Source organism: Ascaphus truei, chromosome 3, assembly GCF_040206685.1.
Source record: "Ascaphus truei isolate aAscTru1 chromosome 3, aAscTru1.hap1, whole genome shotgun sequence".
Lineage (NCBI taxonomy): Eukaryota > Metazoa > Chordata > Amphibia > Anura > Ascaphidae > Ascaphus > Ascaphus truei.
Window position 1 is genome coordinate 315755854 of NC_134485.1, and position 18067 is coordinate 315773920.

General features: G+C 43.6%; 1 protein-coding gene across 2 annotated transcripts in view; it reads left to right on the top strand.

The window, feature by feature from the left end:
* The window catches only part of LOC142489753 (purine nucleoside phosphorylase LACC1-like), a 48332-nt gene that overhangs the window by 25723 nt on the left and 4542 nt on the right, over positions 1 to 18067 (top strand). For both annotated transcript variants that reach the window (XM_075591099.1, XM_075591100.1), the window contains 2 exons: positions 4256 to 4437; positions 10767 to 10932. In XM_075591099.1, the coding sequence (XP_075447214.1) occupies positions 4256 to 4437; positions 10767 to 10932 (348 nt within the window). The remainder of the gene's footprint in view (positions 1 to 4255; positions 4438 to 10766; positions 10933 to 18067) is intronic.

The following is an 18067-nucleotide window of genomic DNA, read 5'->3' on the forward strand; positions in this document are numbered from 1 at the left end:
TCAGTGTCTTTACTCACTGAGCCACTCCTTCTCTGTCCATATACAGCAGGGCTGCACAACATGCGGCCCGCCGGGGCACCCCGTGCGGCTTGCGACGGACCCCCTTCAACCCCCCCTTCTTCACCCCCCTCTTCATCACCCACCTTCCCTGGTTGGGAAAAAAGGACGCGCTCCAGAAGTGGCTGTGCGCGCCTCTCCTAACCTCCCTCCTCCAGCACGGGGACGCGCTCTAGCAGTGTAGCGCGACCCGGAACTTCCGGGTCTACTGCTAGAGCGCGCATCCCTCGCACTTCCCTGCCGCCGCCATCACCATCACCAGGTAAGCATGGGGGTGGGAGGCTGCAGACATGGGAGTGGGCTGCAGACATGGGAGGGGGCTGCAGACATGGGAGGGGGCTGCAGACATGGGAGGGGGCTGCAGACATGGGAGGGGGCTGCAGACATGGGAGGGGGCTGCAGACATGGGAGGGGGCTGCAGACATGGGAGGGGGCTGCAGACATGGGAGGGTGAGGGGGGATGCTGACATGGGAGGGTGAGGGGGGATGCTGACATTGGAGGGTGAGGGGGGATGCTGACATTGGAGGGTGAGGGGGGATGCTGACATGGGAGGGTGAGGGGGATGCTGACATGGGAGGGTGAGGGGGATGCTGACATTGGAGGGTGAGGGGGGATGCTGACATGGGAGCGGGGATACTGACATGGGAGGGGGGATGCTGACATGGGGGGGGGATGCTGACATGGGGGGGGGATGCTGACATGGGAGGGGGGATGCTGACATGGGCTGTGGGGGGCTGCTGATATGTGCTGTGGGGTGCTGCTGATATGGGCAAATTTATTTAATTTGAATGAAAGTATTTAAAATGTAATTTTGTTTCAAGTAAACATCGTAAATAAATGTGTTATTTTGAATAATAAATGCTGTTTTACCCATGCGACCGACTTCGTTTTCCTTGTGAGGTGTAGGGGGGGGAAGAGTGATGTGAAGTGCAGGGGGGGAAGAGTGATGTGAGGTGCAGGGGGGAAGAGTGATGGGAGGTGCAGGGGGGGAAGAGTGATGGGAGGTGCAGGGGGGGAAGAGTGATGGGAGGTGCAGGGGGGAGAGGGATGTGAGGTGCAGGATGATGATGAGAGGTGCTGGAGTAAAGATGATGATGATGATGATGATGATGATGATGATGATGATGATTTTACCCGTGCGGCCCAATTTTTTTTTCCTTGGAGCAGTTCGGCCCTTCTTACTTTACGAGTCGTGCAGGCCTCATATACAGTATCACTCTGCTAAAGCCTTTTTAGATCTGTGGTGTGATACATGTGCAAAGGCCATGCAAAACAACATTGTTCAAAGACAGTCCAGAGTAAATTAGCATTGGAAATTTTGTGAGTCATCTAGGGAATGAACCCAGAGTGTGACTACGGGTAAGGTGTGGTTCTAATACAATACCTGTTATGTGTGCTCGCCTGGTCCTTTTAGTGGTACAATATAAATTAGGGGTACACATGGTTGGGCTATTTCTCCATTGATAATTCAGTAAATGTTGCACTAAAATACCAACTGCAGGCATTAATATTGACATGGGAAGGTTGAATGTTGAACCTATTAACCCTGTGGATGCCCCAAGACATAGTCCGTACGTCATTGGGTCTGACATTCCAGTGGTCCCGTGACATAGTTGTTTCATCATGACCAGCTTAGATCGTGTCTTGCATTCCCATGGAGCGCTGGACACGATCTGTAGTGAAGGGAAATGGAACAGTTGGACTCCTCTTCCATTTCCGTGTTAAGTGCCGCTGTGATCAGGTGGCCTCTTTTAAGAGCGGTCACGTAACCGCGCTGTGTCAGAGGGACTATGGCAACCCCGGGGCCATGGTCTCTCCTGCATTCATAGGGTTAATATATTAAACCTTTAGCCACCCAAATGACCAGCTAACCATGTTCAACCAGGGGCGGATTGGCCCATCGGAACACTGAGCAAGTGCCTGGTGGGTCTACAGTATGGGCTGGTGCTGCGCCATGCATAGCGTTTACACAGGCCCCACACTCTTCCCCAAAGCAACGAAACTGATTGCTGGGGGGAGAGAGGGTTGCCATGACAACACACAGTCGCATGACGTTGTGACATTGTGGAAGGGCCGGCAGGTAAGTGAAATGCTCGAACCATATTTCACCTCCAATCCCCCCTGTGGTCAACCCATGACTACTAGTTGGCCACTTCAGGTACTAATGGCTTAAAATTTGCACATATAGATCATATCCTGTTTGGGTTTTTTTGTAGGGTGTTTAGGTTGTATGTTAACCCCTTTGGTGCTTGAATGTATTGTATTGTTTTGCAATGCATTGGTAGCCTCAGTCATCGTTACTCGACTGCTAAAACTCTGACTCAGGCCCTCATTCTCTCACGTCTCGATTACTGCAACCTCCTGCTGTCCGGCCTTCCTGCCTCTCACCTGTCTCCCCTACAATCTATCCTAAACGCTGCTGCCAGAATCACTCTATTCTTTCCTAAATCTGTCTCCGCATCTCCCCTCCTGAAATCCCTCTCCTGGCTTCCGATCAAATCCCGCATCTCACACTCAATTCTCCTCCTCACTTTTAAAGCTTTACATTCTTCTGCCCCTCCTTACATCTCAGCCCTAATTTCTCGCTATGCACCATCCCGACTCTTGCGTTCTTCTCAAGTATGTCTTCTTTCTACCCCTTTGTATCTAAAGGTCTCTCCCGCCTTAAACCTTTCTCACTTTCTGCCCCGCACCTCTGGAATGCCCTTCCCCACAATACCCGACTAGCACCCTCTCTATCCACCTTTAAGACCCACCTCAAGACACATCTGCTTAAAGATGCATATGAATAGCACTGGATAATCCTATACACATGATACATAAAGCTTGGCCCCCTGCAGACGCACTTACTAGAATTCCCTCCTACTGTCTCTGTATGGTCTCCCTACCTACCAATTAGATTGTAAGCTCCTCGGAGCAGGGACTCCTCTTCCTTTATGTTACTTTTATGCCTGAAGCATTTATTCCCATGACCTGATTTATATTATTTGTTATTTATATGATATGTATTACTACTGTGAAGCGCTATGTACATTTATGGCGCTATATAAATAAAGACATACATACATAATGTATTGCCATATGGTTTTGTTTAAGGGCATATTACATACTGTAACATTATGCAAGATAAGTGACTTTTTTGGTGTATGAAAATGAGAATGAATATCGCAACCGACTTGTGAATAAATAATTCTTGGTAAATACAAAAATCATGTCATGCTAATTTTTGACACAGTAATATATCTTTAATAAATCTAGACCTACAGTATGTAACATGCAGTACCTTCTTGGTCCTCTAGAGCAGGGGAGTGCAAACTTTTCCTGCTGCGCCCCCCTGTCTGGCCTGCTCCGGATTCGCGCCCCCCTCCTACCTGCCGCCGCGTCAGATGACACGCCGGGGTGACGTCACGTGACCCCGCAGCATCATTTGATGCCGCATTGCCATGGAGATGCGCCACAGCTTCTGAATCTCTGTAAGTTTTCCTGTTGCAGAGGCCTCACGCGATCCCCTGGCATTTAATTTAAATGCCTGGGGGAAGAGCGCGGTACCTCTGCAACGGCCCGCGCCCCCCAGACAAATCTCCCGCCCCCCAGTTTGCGCACCCCTGCTCCAGACTAAGCTATCAAGCACACATTAAAGCTGTGAAAAAAAAAATATTTCTTTCTGTACGATAATAGCATCTGTATATTGTTCAGTGACTCCTACGTCATCACACCATTATAATCCGTCTCTTCCCCTTATTCTAAATCGCTGACTATTTGCTCTTTTTAATAAGCCATCATCAAGGTATTGGAAATGAGTCTCCTAACTGGAGAAAAAAATTGTTAAAAAAGAGGTTGAATCTCTTTGGACTCGATTTTGGGAAGGTGTGTTGCATTTATGCAGAAAGAAAAGAAAAGTGATTGTTTTATTCATTCCAATCCATAGAGTTTGGCCCCATCACAGCCAGCAATGTATGTTATAAGGTAATGGTACTGTACTTCAGACCCCTTGGTACCATCACACTTCAACCACTCTCAACACCTGCAAGTTGTATGTTTAAACGTAATGCAACATTTGTTGAATATAGTAACATGAAATTAGGTTAAAAAAGGCAATGTCCATCGGATTCATCCTTTCATTCATTCTAACTTGTTGAGACATTCCTATTTATAGTTATAATTCTATGCATTTTACTTTGTCATTCTTCGTTACAGAAAATATTTTTCTGCATGGGTTTACCACAAGATCCGGTGGAATATCATACATACCGACTCTCAGCTCATTAAACCTCTTCAGCAATTCCAAGAGGAGAGATCCAAAGTGCGTTGTTGCAGAAAACTTCCGTCGGTTAGGCAAAGCTGCTGGATTTGATCCACAGACCTACTTCCCTGTAAAGGTAATACTGCTTTTTATTTTGATGCCTTTGTGTTTGGATTCAATACGTTTTCTTTTTCAAGAGGTGTTGTAGAAATTAATGCAATTCGGGTCAAACCAAATGTGAAAAGAGTTTGCATTACTTCTACTATAAACATATACTTCTTTCTTCTGGGTATGTTCCAATTGTTCAAATCCAACATTCATTCTTGGATATGTACTGTATATGTGAACATGCATCAAGTTTTTTTCCCCAATGTAAACAGGGCTCAGAAAGAAAGTTTTGCTCATTAGCTGAGATACACAAAAGTTTGTTAAAATCAAAAATAATCTGCAGTACTAAAAAGAATTATAATGTATAACTAATTCTTAGTGAATGCAGATAACTTTGCATTAATTAACTATTTTGCACATGGCTTTTCGGCCGTAATGCAGAAGTTGTGTTAAACACGATAGCAATTTCTAACAAACGCCAAAAATCCACATGCAAATATATGGGTATCTTAGGGTAATGTATTACAAAGGCTTACATTATCACATGGCAGACAATTATTTTTAAACCTTTGATTCCTGATAGGCTTCCACTGCATTGAAATGATGGCCTTCAGGCAGCAAGGGGTTATAACACTATATAAACCTCCTGCCACTACACAAACTACCCCACCCCCCTTGCATACTGAAGAGGCTAGTATCCTAGTAAGGCACTGCTTGTCTTTTCTAACCGGTCTGGCAAACCATGGAGTTAACCCCTACCTCCACCAGGCACCTCCACCCATAACCCATCTCGAAACACCGAACAAAACCTTCAATAAGAATTATTTACAACCATAATAGCCAAAGCTGGCTAGTAGGGCAGTAGGCCATTGTTCAAATATAAATAAAACATAATGTAAGATACAAATTAGGGATGATACCTGGGCACTATGTAACTCCTTGTTTGCTATAGCAGTTAGTGCGGCATTGATTTGCAAGGGGGTTGGTGATTAGTTTAGTGTTAGGGATATTATGTATATTAACCACCTTTGTAGCACTTGGTGGCCAGCTGGCCATGGGTTGGCCATGACTAGTTGAACACGGCGACTAAGGGGTTAATATATAATAAAACCATTTTTTAAACATTTATTACGTGTACTTTTTATCACCAATTCCACGTGGCTAGTCTTATCTTGCCTATGAATAAAGAGGCTATTATGAAAATAGGAAAGATAGGCCTAGCAACAGGTGATAGTTTGGGGCAGTTTAGTGAAGACTGTGAATTGGTAATTTTGCTTTAATTACTCGGGCACATGCTGTGTTAAAATGATTACCGATATATCACTGCAGTAAAAAGCCCCTCATTCACTAAAGCCATAATGCAGTAAGGCAGAGTGAGGAGTAAATATGCAGTCACCTAATTATTTTATTCAGAATTCCACAATATTATTTTACTTGTAAAATTACTCCAATAAAAAGTCCTTTAGATGTGATATTCCTAACAATTGACACTTTTTACTTTGATGCAATGCTGCTGTAATGGGATCATCACACTAATTTAATCAGGTCCTACAGCAGTGCAATGTAATCACCATCAAGAATAGAGATGGGCGAAGCAGTTCAAATCCGTCCCCATGAAACTCCCCGGATTGTTTTGACCAGACCAGTTCCCTTCAACAAAATCCGTCTGCGTATTGGGTGCTAAATAAGCCGAGCAGATTCATTCAAATCAGTCATTGAATACAATCCTGACAGATTTCATATGGAATTGAATAGCAGTGGTTGTGGGTTCTAGTCCTGTTGGGTCTAACACCATTCCAGTCATTAGGTTGGTTGGTGCCTTAGGCTGGGGCCATGGTAAAAAATATGGCGCTGAGCCGCGATGACGCTCATGCTCTCCTGCTCAAGCAGGAGCTTATTTGTGTCTTGGCATGAGCGTCAGCGGGTGCGCTTGTGAGGCGGGTGGGGAGGCGGGGCTAGCACGCCACGTCACGGAGTACCATTGGCTTTTGCCGGTCACGTAACCGGCCCTCAGCTTCCCTCAGCGCGAAAAATTAAATGAATCTGTCGGCTGCAATTCCACATGCCTCCGCACGCCTGCGGAAGCGTCTACCAAAGCCCCACACGTGCCGGATGCAGGAGGTAAGTTTCCTGGCTCAGCGCGGCGCAGCGTGGCTCAGCGCTGTATTTGTTACCATGGCCCCGTCCTTAGGCTTATCAACTCTATACAGTTGGTAAGTGTATCACACTAAAAGCGCTTTGCCCTAACCAGTGAAATGAACACCTGATGTTGCTTTCCATATAAACATAAATACAAAAAATACATATAACTGTAAATGTGCAAAATAGCAAGAAAACAGGTGTATGGTGAAAAAGTCTTATAACAGTCTCTGAATTTTTACTTGCTGTCTGTACAACTCACGGACTCCCTAAAAGTCTGCGTAACAGACCCGAGTGGTTCCCAATCTGCATACAAGGAGCAATTCCTCCATTTGAAAAATTCTGATGTCTAATCAAATCTTCACGCACATATGTGAAAAAAGAAAGGAGATGTGCTGTACACCTTTCCCAGAATCCTGCTCATTTCAAACTCACATTTAGTACGTTTTTCAACCAGCGCGTAGTACCATTTATAGTGGTCCCACTATCTCCACTTTCTTTGAATCAACGATAAAGCGACTTTTCTACAGTATTTGCTAGTTGAATCGCTCCCTGCATACAAAAATAGAAAGGAAACCGGTATAGTACGTCTTGTTATTTAATAAAAACAGCAGATAAAAAATGGATATCACACTCATTTAATTGAACCTTTTTTTGGGCTTAAGAATGATAAGACTGCACTCTCCAGCTGTCGGAGCTGAGTCCTCAGTGGCTTCGATCTGATCGGGTTGGTGGTTTTTCCTCCACTTCTCCTCTCGCCTTGTGGAAAAATACCAACTGGATCAGGCCCGCAGCTACTGAGGACTTAGCCCCGACAGCTGAAGCGTGCAGCGCAGTCTTATCATTCTTAAGCCCAAAAGAATGTTTAATTATTCAATTCACATGGAGGAATTGCTCCTTGTGTACAGATTGGGAACACCCAGGTCTGTTTTGCACCAGGGAGAACTACCTATATTCAAGTATTGTATTGTATGTCTTTATTTATATAGCGCCATTAATGTACATAGCGCTTCACAGTAGTAATACATGGGGTAATCAAATAAATAACAGATAATATAAATAACAGATCATGTGAATAAGTGCTTTAGACATAAAAGTAACATTTCGGAAGAGGAGTCCCTGCCCCGAGGAGCTTACAGTCTAATTGGTAGGTAGAACGTACAGAGACAGTAGGAGGGAGTTGTGGTAAGTGCGTCTGCAGGGGGCCAAGCTTTATGTATCGTGTTCAGAATATCCACAGTGCTATTCATATGCTTCTTTAAGCAAGTGTGTCTTAAGGTGGGTCTTAAAGGTGGATAGAGAGGGTGCTAGTCGGGTACTGAGGGGAAGGGCATTCCAGAGGTGTGGGGCAGAAAGTGAGAAAGGTTTAAGGCGGGAGAGGGCTTTAGATACAAAGGGGGTAGAAAGAAGACATCCTTGAGAAGAACGCAAGAGTCTGGATGGTGCATAACGAGAAATTAGGGATGAGATGTAAGGAGGGGCAGAAGAGTGTAAAGCTTTAAAAGTGAGGAGAAGAATGGAATGTGAGATGCGGGATTTGATCGGAAGCCAGGAGAGGGATTTCATGAGGGGAGATGCTGAGACAGATCTAGGAAAGAGTAGAGTGATTCTGGCAGCAGCGTTTAGGATAGATTGTAGGGGAGACAGGTGAGAGGCAGGAAGGCCGGACAGCAGGAGGTTACAGTAATCAAGACGGGAGAGAATGAGGGCCTGAGTCAGAGTTTTAGCAGTCGAGCAACAGAGGAAAGGGCGTGTCTTTGTTATATTGCGGAGGAAAAAGCGACAAGTTTTAGAAATGTTTTGAATGTGAGGGGCGAATGTGAGAGAGGAGTCGAGTGTGACCCCTAGGCAGCGTGCTTGGGCTACTGGGTGAATGATTGTAGTTCCAACAGTAATGTGGAAGGAGGTAGTAGGGCCAGGTTTGGGAGGAAGTATGAGGAGCTCTGTTTTAGCCATGTTGAGTTTAAGGCGGCGGAGGGCCATCCAGGATGATATAGCAGAGAGACATTCAGAAACTTTGGTTTGTACAGCAGGTGTAAGGACAGGTGTTGAAAAGTATATTTGTGTGTCGTCGGCATAGAGGTGATAATTAAACCCAAAAGATGTTATTAGGTCACCTAGAGAGAGTGTGTACAGAGAAAAGAGAAGAGGTCCCAGGACAGAGCCCTGGGGTACCCCCACAGAGAGATCAATAGAGGAGGAGGAGGTGTTAGCAGAGGAGACACTGAAAGTACGATGGGAGAGGTAGGATGAGATCCAGGATAGAGCTTTATTCCGAATACCTAGAGTATGGAGAATGTGGAGGAGAAGAGGGTGGTCCACTGTGTCAAATGCTGCAGAGAGGTCGAGTAATATGAGCAGAGTGTAATGACCTCTGTCTTTGGCAGCATGGAGGTCGTCAGTTATTTTAGTGAGGGCTGTTTCGGTGGAGTGAGCAGAGCGGAAGCCAGATTGTAGAGGGTCTAGGAGAGAATAGGTGTTGAGAAAATGGAGCAAGCGAGAGAATACAAGACGTTCAAGGAGTTTAGAGGCAAAAGGCAGGAGGGAGACAGGTCGATAGTTAGAAAGACAGGTAGGGTCAAGCTTGTTGTTCTTGAGTAATGGTATGACTGTTGCATGTTTGAAGGAGGATGGAAAGGTTCCAGAGCAGAGGGAGGAGTTAAAAATGTGTGTGAGTGTAGGGATTATAGTAGGAGCTAGAGGTTTTAGGAGATGGGAGGGAATGGGGTCAAGAGGGCAAGTGGTAGAGGGAGAGGAGGCGATCAACAGCAACACATCCTCCTCTGAGACAGTGGAAAAAGAGTCAAGGAAGGCAGGAGGAGAGTTAGGAAGAGGTATAGGATGGGAGGAAGAAACAGAGGGGATGTTCTGCCGTATGGATTCCACCTTTTCCTTAAAATAGTCAGCAAAGTCCTGAGCGGAGATGGAGGAAGGAGAGGCAGCTGAGGGTGGTTTGAGTAGAGTATCAAAGACAGAGAACAGTCGGCGTGGGTTAGACTTGTGCATGTTGATTAGTGCAGAAAAATAGGCTTGTTTAGCTTGCGAGAGGGCAGAGTTGAAACAGGATAGCATAAATTTGTAGTGAAGGAAGTCTGCGAGAGTGTGAGACTTCCTCCAGAGGCGTTCAGAGGAACGAGTGGAGGAACGCAGCATCCATTCAAGTTTCAATATAGTTGGTATAGAAATCCTTGTAGGAAGTCTGGGACGGGACTCTTTATTTCTTCCCCTATCACAATATACAACTTGCAAAAAGACAATGTTTCAGACATGCTCCATGGGTTTTCATCAGGTCTCTCGAAGAAGAGACACTAGAAATGAAATGGTACAAATAAAGACAGAATAGGATATCTATTCTGTGCCCTGTTCTAAAAATACGCCTGTTTTTTTTAATCGCCCCCCTCTTTTAAATAGTTAGGAAGTAGGGGGTCTCCGGTGCTGAACCACATTAATATCAGCTCAGTGGCCCTTCTGGTTCCAGAGATACTTACGAGGGAAGGTGCCACTAGTTACATCCCCTCTAGGAGATGGCTTTTAATACTCCCGCGTTACTCGGGTCAATAAGATGCCACACAATCATCTGTTGCCGCTTCCTGTGACCCGCGGACAGGGGGGAGATTTACATACCAGGAGGTAACTGGCAGCACTTTCTCCGGTATCAATCTCTGGTGCCAGGGGGTAACCCGGAGCTGAAATTAACGCGGTTCACCTCTGGGGGACCCCTTGCTTTCCACCTACATATAAAGGAAGGGGGGCCAAGAGGAACTGCTGCTTTACTGTGCAATTAAAAACACACCTTTTAAAGCTGTAAATAGTTAAAGCAATATCCTAGATGTGTGCTTTTTTCAAAAATAAATCAGTTCTGTACTATGAGAAAATACTTATAGCAACCGTATACAAAGTCACATCCCTTTCCCCTTCTGAAACAGCATCACCTTTTTTGAGCCCTGCCCTCTCTAGCAGTTAACCAATTGAATCTAGTACCTGCCTGGTCACATGATCTTCCTCACAGAACTTTGGCTGTCAGTGCAGCAAAAGATTACCCAAGATGCCTTTAGTGAACCCCCAGGCGAATTTCAGCGATCGATTACATAAGAAAGGATTGATCAGCAACTTAGTTAATCACTTGTCAGTGTGTAGATTGTATTGATGCATGTTTCTTTAAAAAGAACAAGCACAGTAAACATAATAACGGTACATTATTTTACTATTTCAATGTAGGTTGATCACGCGAATAATATTTGGATCATGGGAAAGACTGAGCCTGACAGCTACGATGGAATTGTAACAAATCAGAAAGGTGTCACAATAGCAGCACCCGGTGCAGACTGCATCCCTGTGATTTTCTGTGACCCGGTCAAAAAAGTATGTGGTGCTGCTCATTCAGGTAATCATATTAATCTGCAGTCAGTGTCAGATTTCCCATTAGGCCCGGGCCGAAGGCAGCAAAAATGTCCGCCACCATTTGCATTTGCTGCACCCAAATTTTGCCGCCCCTAATGGGAAGGATTTACTTCCCTGTGCCGGCCGCCTCCGTTCTGCCGCCATGCCTTCTCCGACGTCCCATTGCCACACGGCGTCCCATTGCCATGGCAACCGTGATGCAGCGACGTCATGACGTCACGTTACCATGGTAACGAGACGGTGTGCGATGTTACGTTGTTGACGTCCACAACGTCATTTGACACTGGATTCTGAAGGAGAAGGCAGGGCAGCAGGAGCAGGCGGCAGACACAGGCAAGTGCCTAAGGGCGGCAGATATGTAAATCCGCCGCTGCCCGCAGCCCCCCCCAATCCGGTCAGGTCACTATGTCCAGAGAGGTAATTCACGGAGACACATAAATGTCCAGTATTACCTTAAATTTGTTACTGGACAGAGTGTCCAAATACAGGAGAGTCCGGTTGAATACTTGACAACTGGCAACCCTATTCCCTATTGCCTAATGCACTGTAATGTTAAGCAATGTGATATTATAATTTGTATTATGCAACTTACTGTTCATTTTCCTGGAGTGCTTGCTTTGCCACCGCTGAGATAGATGTTGTCACAGGAATTGCAGTGGAATACTGTATATGGAGTGACTTGGGAAGGCATTTATCAAAGTATCCTTGTAGCAAAACTGGAGCAAAAGAACTGCACCAGATTTATTAAGGAACAACATCCTCCTTGTGACCAGTAGCATTTTCTTCTTTCATAAATCATTATTTGTGCATTAATTTTTCCCCAGTGAGACTTTGGTAAATTACTCCCTTGGTGAGGGCCAAAAAGAAAAAGCAAAGTAGATGGAAATGGTGTTTATTAAGTAATGCAAATGGTGCAAGGGTAGATAAGGACACTAGGGTAATTATGCAAGGTGAGTACAAAGGACATTTCTAAGTTCATAATACTGTACATTCAGAATAGTGTTTCAGGCCACTCTGCTTTTATAATACTTTTGCTTCTATCGCACACAGTAGTTTAAAAATAATTATTCCATTTACTGGAGTTTCTTTCACTATTCTTTTGTTAAAATGTCAGTGTGTACTTGATTCTCACATTGCTTATTAAATGGTACTCTTTGTAAGGATTAGCTGCTGCACATCATACATTCAATTTGTTAGATGTAGTTCAACGTTTTAGTAGCTTCATTGGTCTTAATGAGTTAGGGCCATAATTATTATGTTAGTGTTGGTGTGACCAGAAGTAGGAGGGTGTAAGAGAGAGAGAGTGAGACGTGGTGTGTCCTTCTGAATAGTGTGCATAGTGAGTGAGTGTGTTAGAGAGGGTTATTTGTGACTGGTGTGAGTGTTAGTGAATAGAATGTTAGTGATTGCTGGTATGAGAAAAGAAAGTTAAGAAATTAAGTTTACTACAGTAGTTATAGTTAGTTGTTTGTTAAATGATAGTTTGATATAGTTATAGTTACATTTAGTTAAGTAAGTTTGTTAGCTAAGTTTGTTATTATATTTAGTTATAATTTGATAGTTTGTTTTACACTTTATAGTTGTATAAGTGTTTATTGTTTTCAGTGTTTTATTCTACTTAAATTTGTATTTATTGAATTTTACTGATTTTTAAAAAATAATTATTATTTTCTCTCTCTGTGTTATGAGTTTAGTTTTAGACTGTTTATTTTACTACGGAGGAGACGAGAGAAATAGAAGTGTTAAAAGAAAAGGAGAGGACTAGGAGGCAGACGAGCTGTGGGATCCAGGACTCTTCTGTTTCCCAGTTTAAAATTAGGCCACCCTGAGAGACCCAAACCATAGCTGCCACCATCTCCACTACCTCCGCCATCAGTAGTAGTACCAGTGCCACCATGTCAGCCAGAGATAGAGTGCAAGAAGTAGGGAAGGTGACATCCCCACTCTTTCCCCTAAGCCCCGGTACACATTCAGGTTTATGAGTCTGTTTGCATAATGCGTGTTTAAAGTATTACCTCATCCTGATACAGCCCTGTACCATCACCCTCCAGCTCTTGCACATCACTGAAAATCCACTCATTAATTTGTACACACGGTGACACACTGTTATTGAGCTTTTCCACCACTTTGTGATTCAGAGCCCCAACCATCGCTGCCATGGGAATGTTTCAGGCTGAACTATAACTGTGCCTTTAAATTTGCATCCTAAATGAGCAGTGATCTTGGTAAAGAAAACGCTAACTCGATTGTTTTAGGTTTCACTAAGTTGTGACCGCCTTCAGGCAATGCAATAACCTATGGCAGAACACCCTCCCCGTAGGCATAGCCTGGCCAGCAAATGCAAATTGACCCAACAGTCATCTTCCCTCTCTGAGGCTGCAGCTCTCTTTAAGGCAACGTACTCACTATCTGAACTGTGACCATCTTATATACGAGAAAACATCTGCACATAGACGTTTAGTTTGGCACAGGTTCAAAAGCACACCATAAATCCAAGTCAAACTCATGTGGTTAGGAAGCCAAATATATCTCATTCACAGACCTACTTCTCCACTATGAAAATTCCTATGCTGGCTTCCTATGGCCTGTAAAATCAGATTTTAAATTCTAGCGCTTACATAAAAGTCCATGTTAAAATGGACAAGAGTTAAAAAAGGAAACACTGTGACTGCTTATTTGCATGTCATTACCCAGAATGTGTATAAAAAAGGGGAAGGAAAATACTCTTGTCACTCTAGGCAGTGATGGCACCAATTGTATTGTATTGTATGTCTTTATTTACATAGTGCTTCACAGAAGTAATACACGTGGTAATCAGAGCAAGGGGGCACATGGGGGCAGGACAGCCACATATGTAGGAGAGACGCCACTTCACCGCAAACCTTAGGGCACAGAGGAGAATAGCCTGGTACATATTTAGCGATATTTTCGGGAGTGTTGTACCAATGAGTCATAAGTTTGTAGGCATTCTCTCGAATTGTCGAACATATTGAGCTTTTAGTTACTGACTAAAAGATTTCCTCCCAGTCGTCACCCTCCAGCTCCTCCCCCAGGTCATTCTCCCACTTCCTCATGAATCCTAGCTTTTCCTGGGATTCTCCGACTGGTACCGAAAATTGCCCATACAACTCTGATATAAGCCTCTGGTGAGAATCTGCTCTCAGACAGTCTTTCAAATAATGAGACAGGGTCAGTGGACTGAATTTTAGCAAAAGCCCTAATTTGGAGGTAATGAAAGATCTCCCCTGATGGAATTCCTCTATCCTTTATCAATTTGTCAAAGGGAATCACCTTAAGACCGTGACAGAGATCGCATAGTAACACTCATATTTGCTTGTGGCCAATCTGCAAAAACTTGTTTGGACTGCCCAGGTGAGAAGTCCCTGTTTTCAAAGATAGAGGTCATCAGCGAATTTGAACTGAATTACATTTTTAATGTATTATAATGTAACAACTTTTTTGTGTTTCTATAGCAACCATTTACAAAGTTACATCCCTTTCCTCTTCTGAAACAGGCACACCCCTTTTTGAGCCCTGCCCACTCTCTAGCAGTGCACCAATTGTATCTAATGACTGGTCACATGATGTTCCCCACAGAACTTTGCCTTTTGGTCTGCTTCTGCTGCACTGACAGCCATTTAGTGAACCCCCCAAGCCGAATCTTCACCGATCGTTCACAGGAGAATGAATCGATTGGCAACTTAGACAATTACTTATCATTGTGTGGATTGTACTGATGCACATGTAGCATCTGTTCCCCCCCTGCCACGGAAGATCTGGCCACTACATGGGTGTTTTCCCTGGGTACTGTATCTTGCCTGCTGGTTCAGGAAGTCTGAGTGGCTCTGCAGTTGAAGTTTGGGAGCAGTAACAGGGCAAGCTTTCTCTTGGCTCTTACTGTGTAGCGCCTCCATCCCATGAGGATCCTGCTGGATGCAGGACGGTCCCCACAGGCAATGCTCCTTTCCAATAACCACACACCATAGTTGGTGCAACTGCAGTTTTATTGTATGATCATCCTCCAGCCCTGGAGTAGACCCCACGGGCTATAGGCCCCAAGAGCCCCTCCTAATCTCCTTGACCCTCTGGTAGGGAAAAGGGTATCACACTGTCCCATAATCAAGCACACTCAATTTGGTGGAGTTTCAGCTTTTATACCCAGGGGGAAGGGCTTGTAACCCCACCCCATAACAGGGCAGGTCCAGGTACTGACAGGCATCACACTATATACATGTGACCCAGTCAGTACCCTCCCCAGGTGTCACTTCCAGTTTTGGATCTTATATATTTCTATAGACAGGAGAGTGTAAGACACTCTTTGACAAAGTCTCCATGCAGTCAGCTGTAATCCAATCAATTATTTTTAATTAATTTGGTTTGTGCCTAGAACCCATTTTTCCGCTGTGTGCCGTTTTTTCCAATATTGGATTTTCTCTATTATAAATAGACTAGGGGATAAATGATAACTCATGGTTTTGGCTTTACGAAAAAACAAATCTGTTTTTTTTCTTCGTGTATGGTAGTAAATATTTGTCTAATTTTAATACTCTCCAGTGCTTTTCTACAATGGATCGTATTTGATTAGATTGTCTACTGAACGTTGTGATGAACAGTGGAGTACTATCTGATGGATAATATTCACAATTGTTGACGTTTCTAATCTTTTTGGTGTTTTTTTAACAGATACGATCTGTCTGTATGGAGAGCTTTTTCGTAAGCTACTTCAATGTCATTAACATTATATCCCCATAAAGAGATTAGCGTAAAATGGTGCAAATGACGTGCCCATTGCTGTGCCTCGTGTCTGTAAGTAAAATTGTTGATCAAAGAGAAAATAATTGTGCTCCAATAAAAGTATGGAGTCCGTTATAAAAGTGCTCTGTGCTGTGTTAAGATGAGAGTGAGATAAGAAGTCTTTGATGGCCTTAATACCTAGCTAGTGATCAATGATGGTATACAGTGACAGGACTTCAAGTGTGACCCACATGCAGGTGTGGGACCAAGGGAAATCTTGAGTGGAAAGTAATAAATCTGACGAATCTCTAAGATACGAAGAGAGTGACTGAACGGTGGGTTGTAGAAAATGCTCAACATACCTAGAAAGACCATCTCCCATAGATTCAATGCTCAAGATGATAGGTCTGCCCGGAGGGCAGACAAGAGTCTTATGGATCTTTGGTAGAAGGTGAAAAATTGGTATGATAGGGCGTGAAGGTGAGAGGAATAAAGATTCCTGTACATTGATTTGGGTAAGGAGTTGCGAGTACTCAATCAGACTGAGAAGTTCGGAGAGAAACATATTCATTGGAACGCGATCAAATGTAGAATAAGAGTTCACATCATTCAGTTGTCGAAGTGCTTCTTTTTTTATAATGATCAATGTGCAACTGACGGCACCAAACGATTCATGATATTTGAACACCCAGTACAAAAATAGTACTGTGTAATATTAACCAGAGTTAATGTCACACTAAAGGACCCATTTAGTGTTTGCTAACGACAGTGTCATTGTAGCGCAAACTCAGTGTGTGGGCACCAATGGCCAGGTCGCCCCTCGTAATTTGTTTTTAATTGACATCGTATTTTGCACCTTTTTTGGCTCTGCAGTAGGGGTATTGTTTTTATGAGCAGCAACCATCTATTTGCGTCCACGCAATGAGTCTATCTAATGACTCCGCTGTCATTAGACAACTCTAAATCGGTCCTTTAGGGTCTTATTCAATATGCTTCGAAGGGGTTTATCGCAACCGTATCAGCTGAAGACTCCTATTGTGTGTATTGTATGTCTACCGACTTTACTGCTATCAGCCTCTTCTGAGCATATTGATGTCACACTGGGCCTCTGAGTAAAAAAACCAAGCTTCATTTCTTGATTTTGTGTACTTAAACCTTTAGTCATTTATGCTCTGACTTTGCTTCACCAATTTTGCATGAGGAAAATAATATTGTGTTCTTGTATATATGATAAGATACAATAGATGGCACTGCAGGCTCGCAGTAATCTGCAGTGCATCAGAACCTTTCTCGGTCGCATGTGTTAACACCTGTAGTGCATATCGTCAAGAAACACTGCAAGCTAATAATAATATTATGCTACTTTTTAGCCACCGTGACAGCATATTTCAAGGCTTTCAACATTATTTGGCAATTTCTATTTTTAGTAGGTAAATCTTAATTTAGATGTTAACATATATTTTGCATTCTTTCTATACTTGCTATAAAAATCTGACCTTTTTTTAACTGCTAATTTAATATTAATTAATCTTAGGCGTGGCTAAGTAAAAGACTAATAATATTTGTAAGGTTAGAGCAGCAAACTTTAATAAGATTACTCAATCACCATGTAATACCATGTATTTCATTCATATTGTGGTGCTGGCCCCATTGTCATCTGTATATGAACCTCATTTATACTTGTGGTAGAAGGTAAACTAAAAATAGGTTTTTGGTGATAAATATTTATTTTTTTTGCCATATAACGTAACAATGTCACAACATCTTACTTTTCTTCAACAGTCAAACTCCATAAGGCTTGTAATATAGTACAAGCTGGTGCGCGTGCGGGAGTGCGCAGTGTTGTGCGCGCACAAAGCGCCCACTTTTAGTTGCTATAGTGCAAGCAGTGACGCGTGTGGCTAGGGGGCGTGGCTATGGCATCACAGCGTTAAGCCGCGCTGTGATTGGTTCATAGCGTCACGTGGCGTGACAACAGCGCGCAAATACAATTTTTTTTATATTTTCCTGATCTGCCGCGCCACCGCTCACAGCCGTGCGCACGCGCGTCTCAATTATACAAACATCAGGCTTACACGGCCAATTATCATTGACGCTCGCACTGTAGCACACGCGCGCGCACTATATTACAGCTCTTAGTTGTACATCTAATTTTACATGCTGCTTACTTTGACCAGTTTTCTTGTTTTTAAGTTGGCGTTACAATTAGAAAAGATTTGGAGATGTCTACAGTATATTGTGCTTTAATCATGTAAAAGTATTTACCGATCACAGTGTAAGAAAACATACATTAAAGTCCTTTCTATCTCAATTTACATTTATTTCAACTCCCCCGTTACCTGGATTCCACTCTCTCTTTTCAACACACAGGCCTATTTATCCAA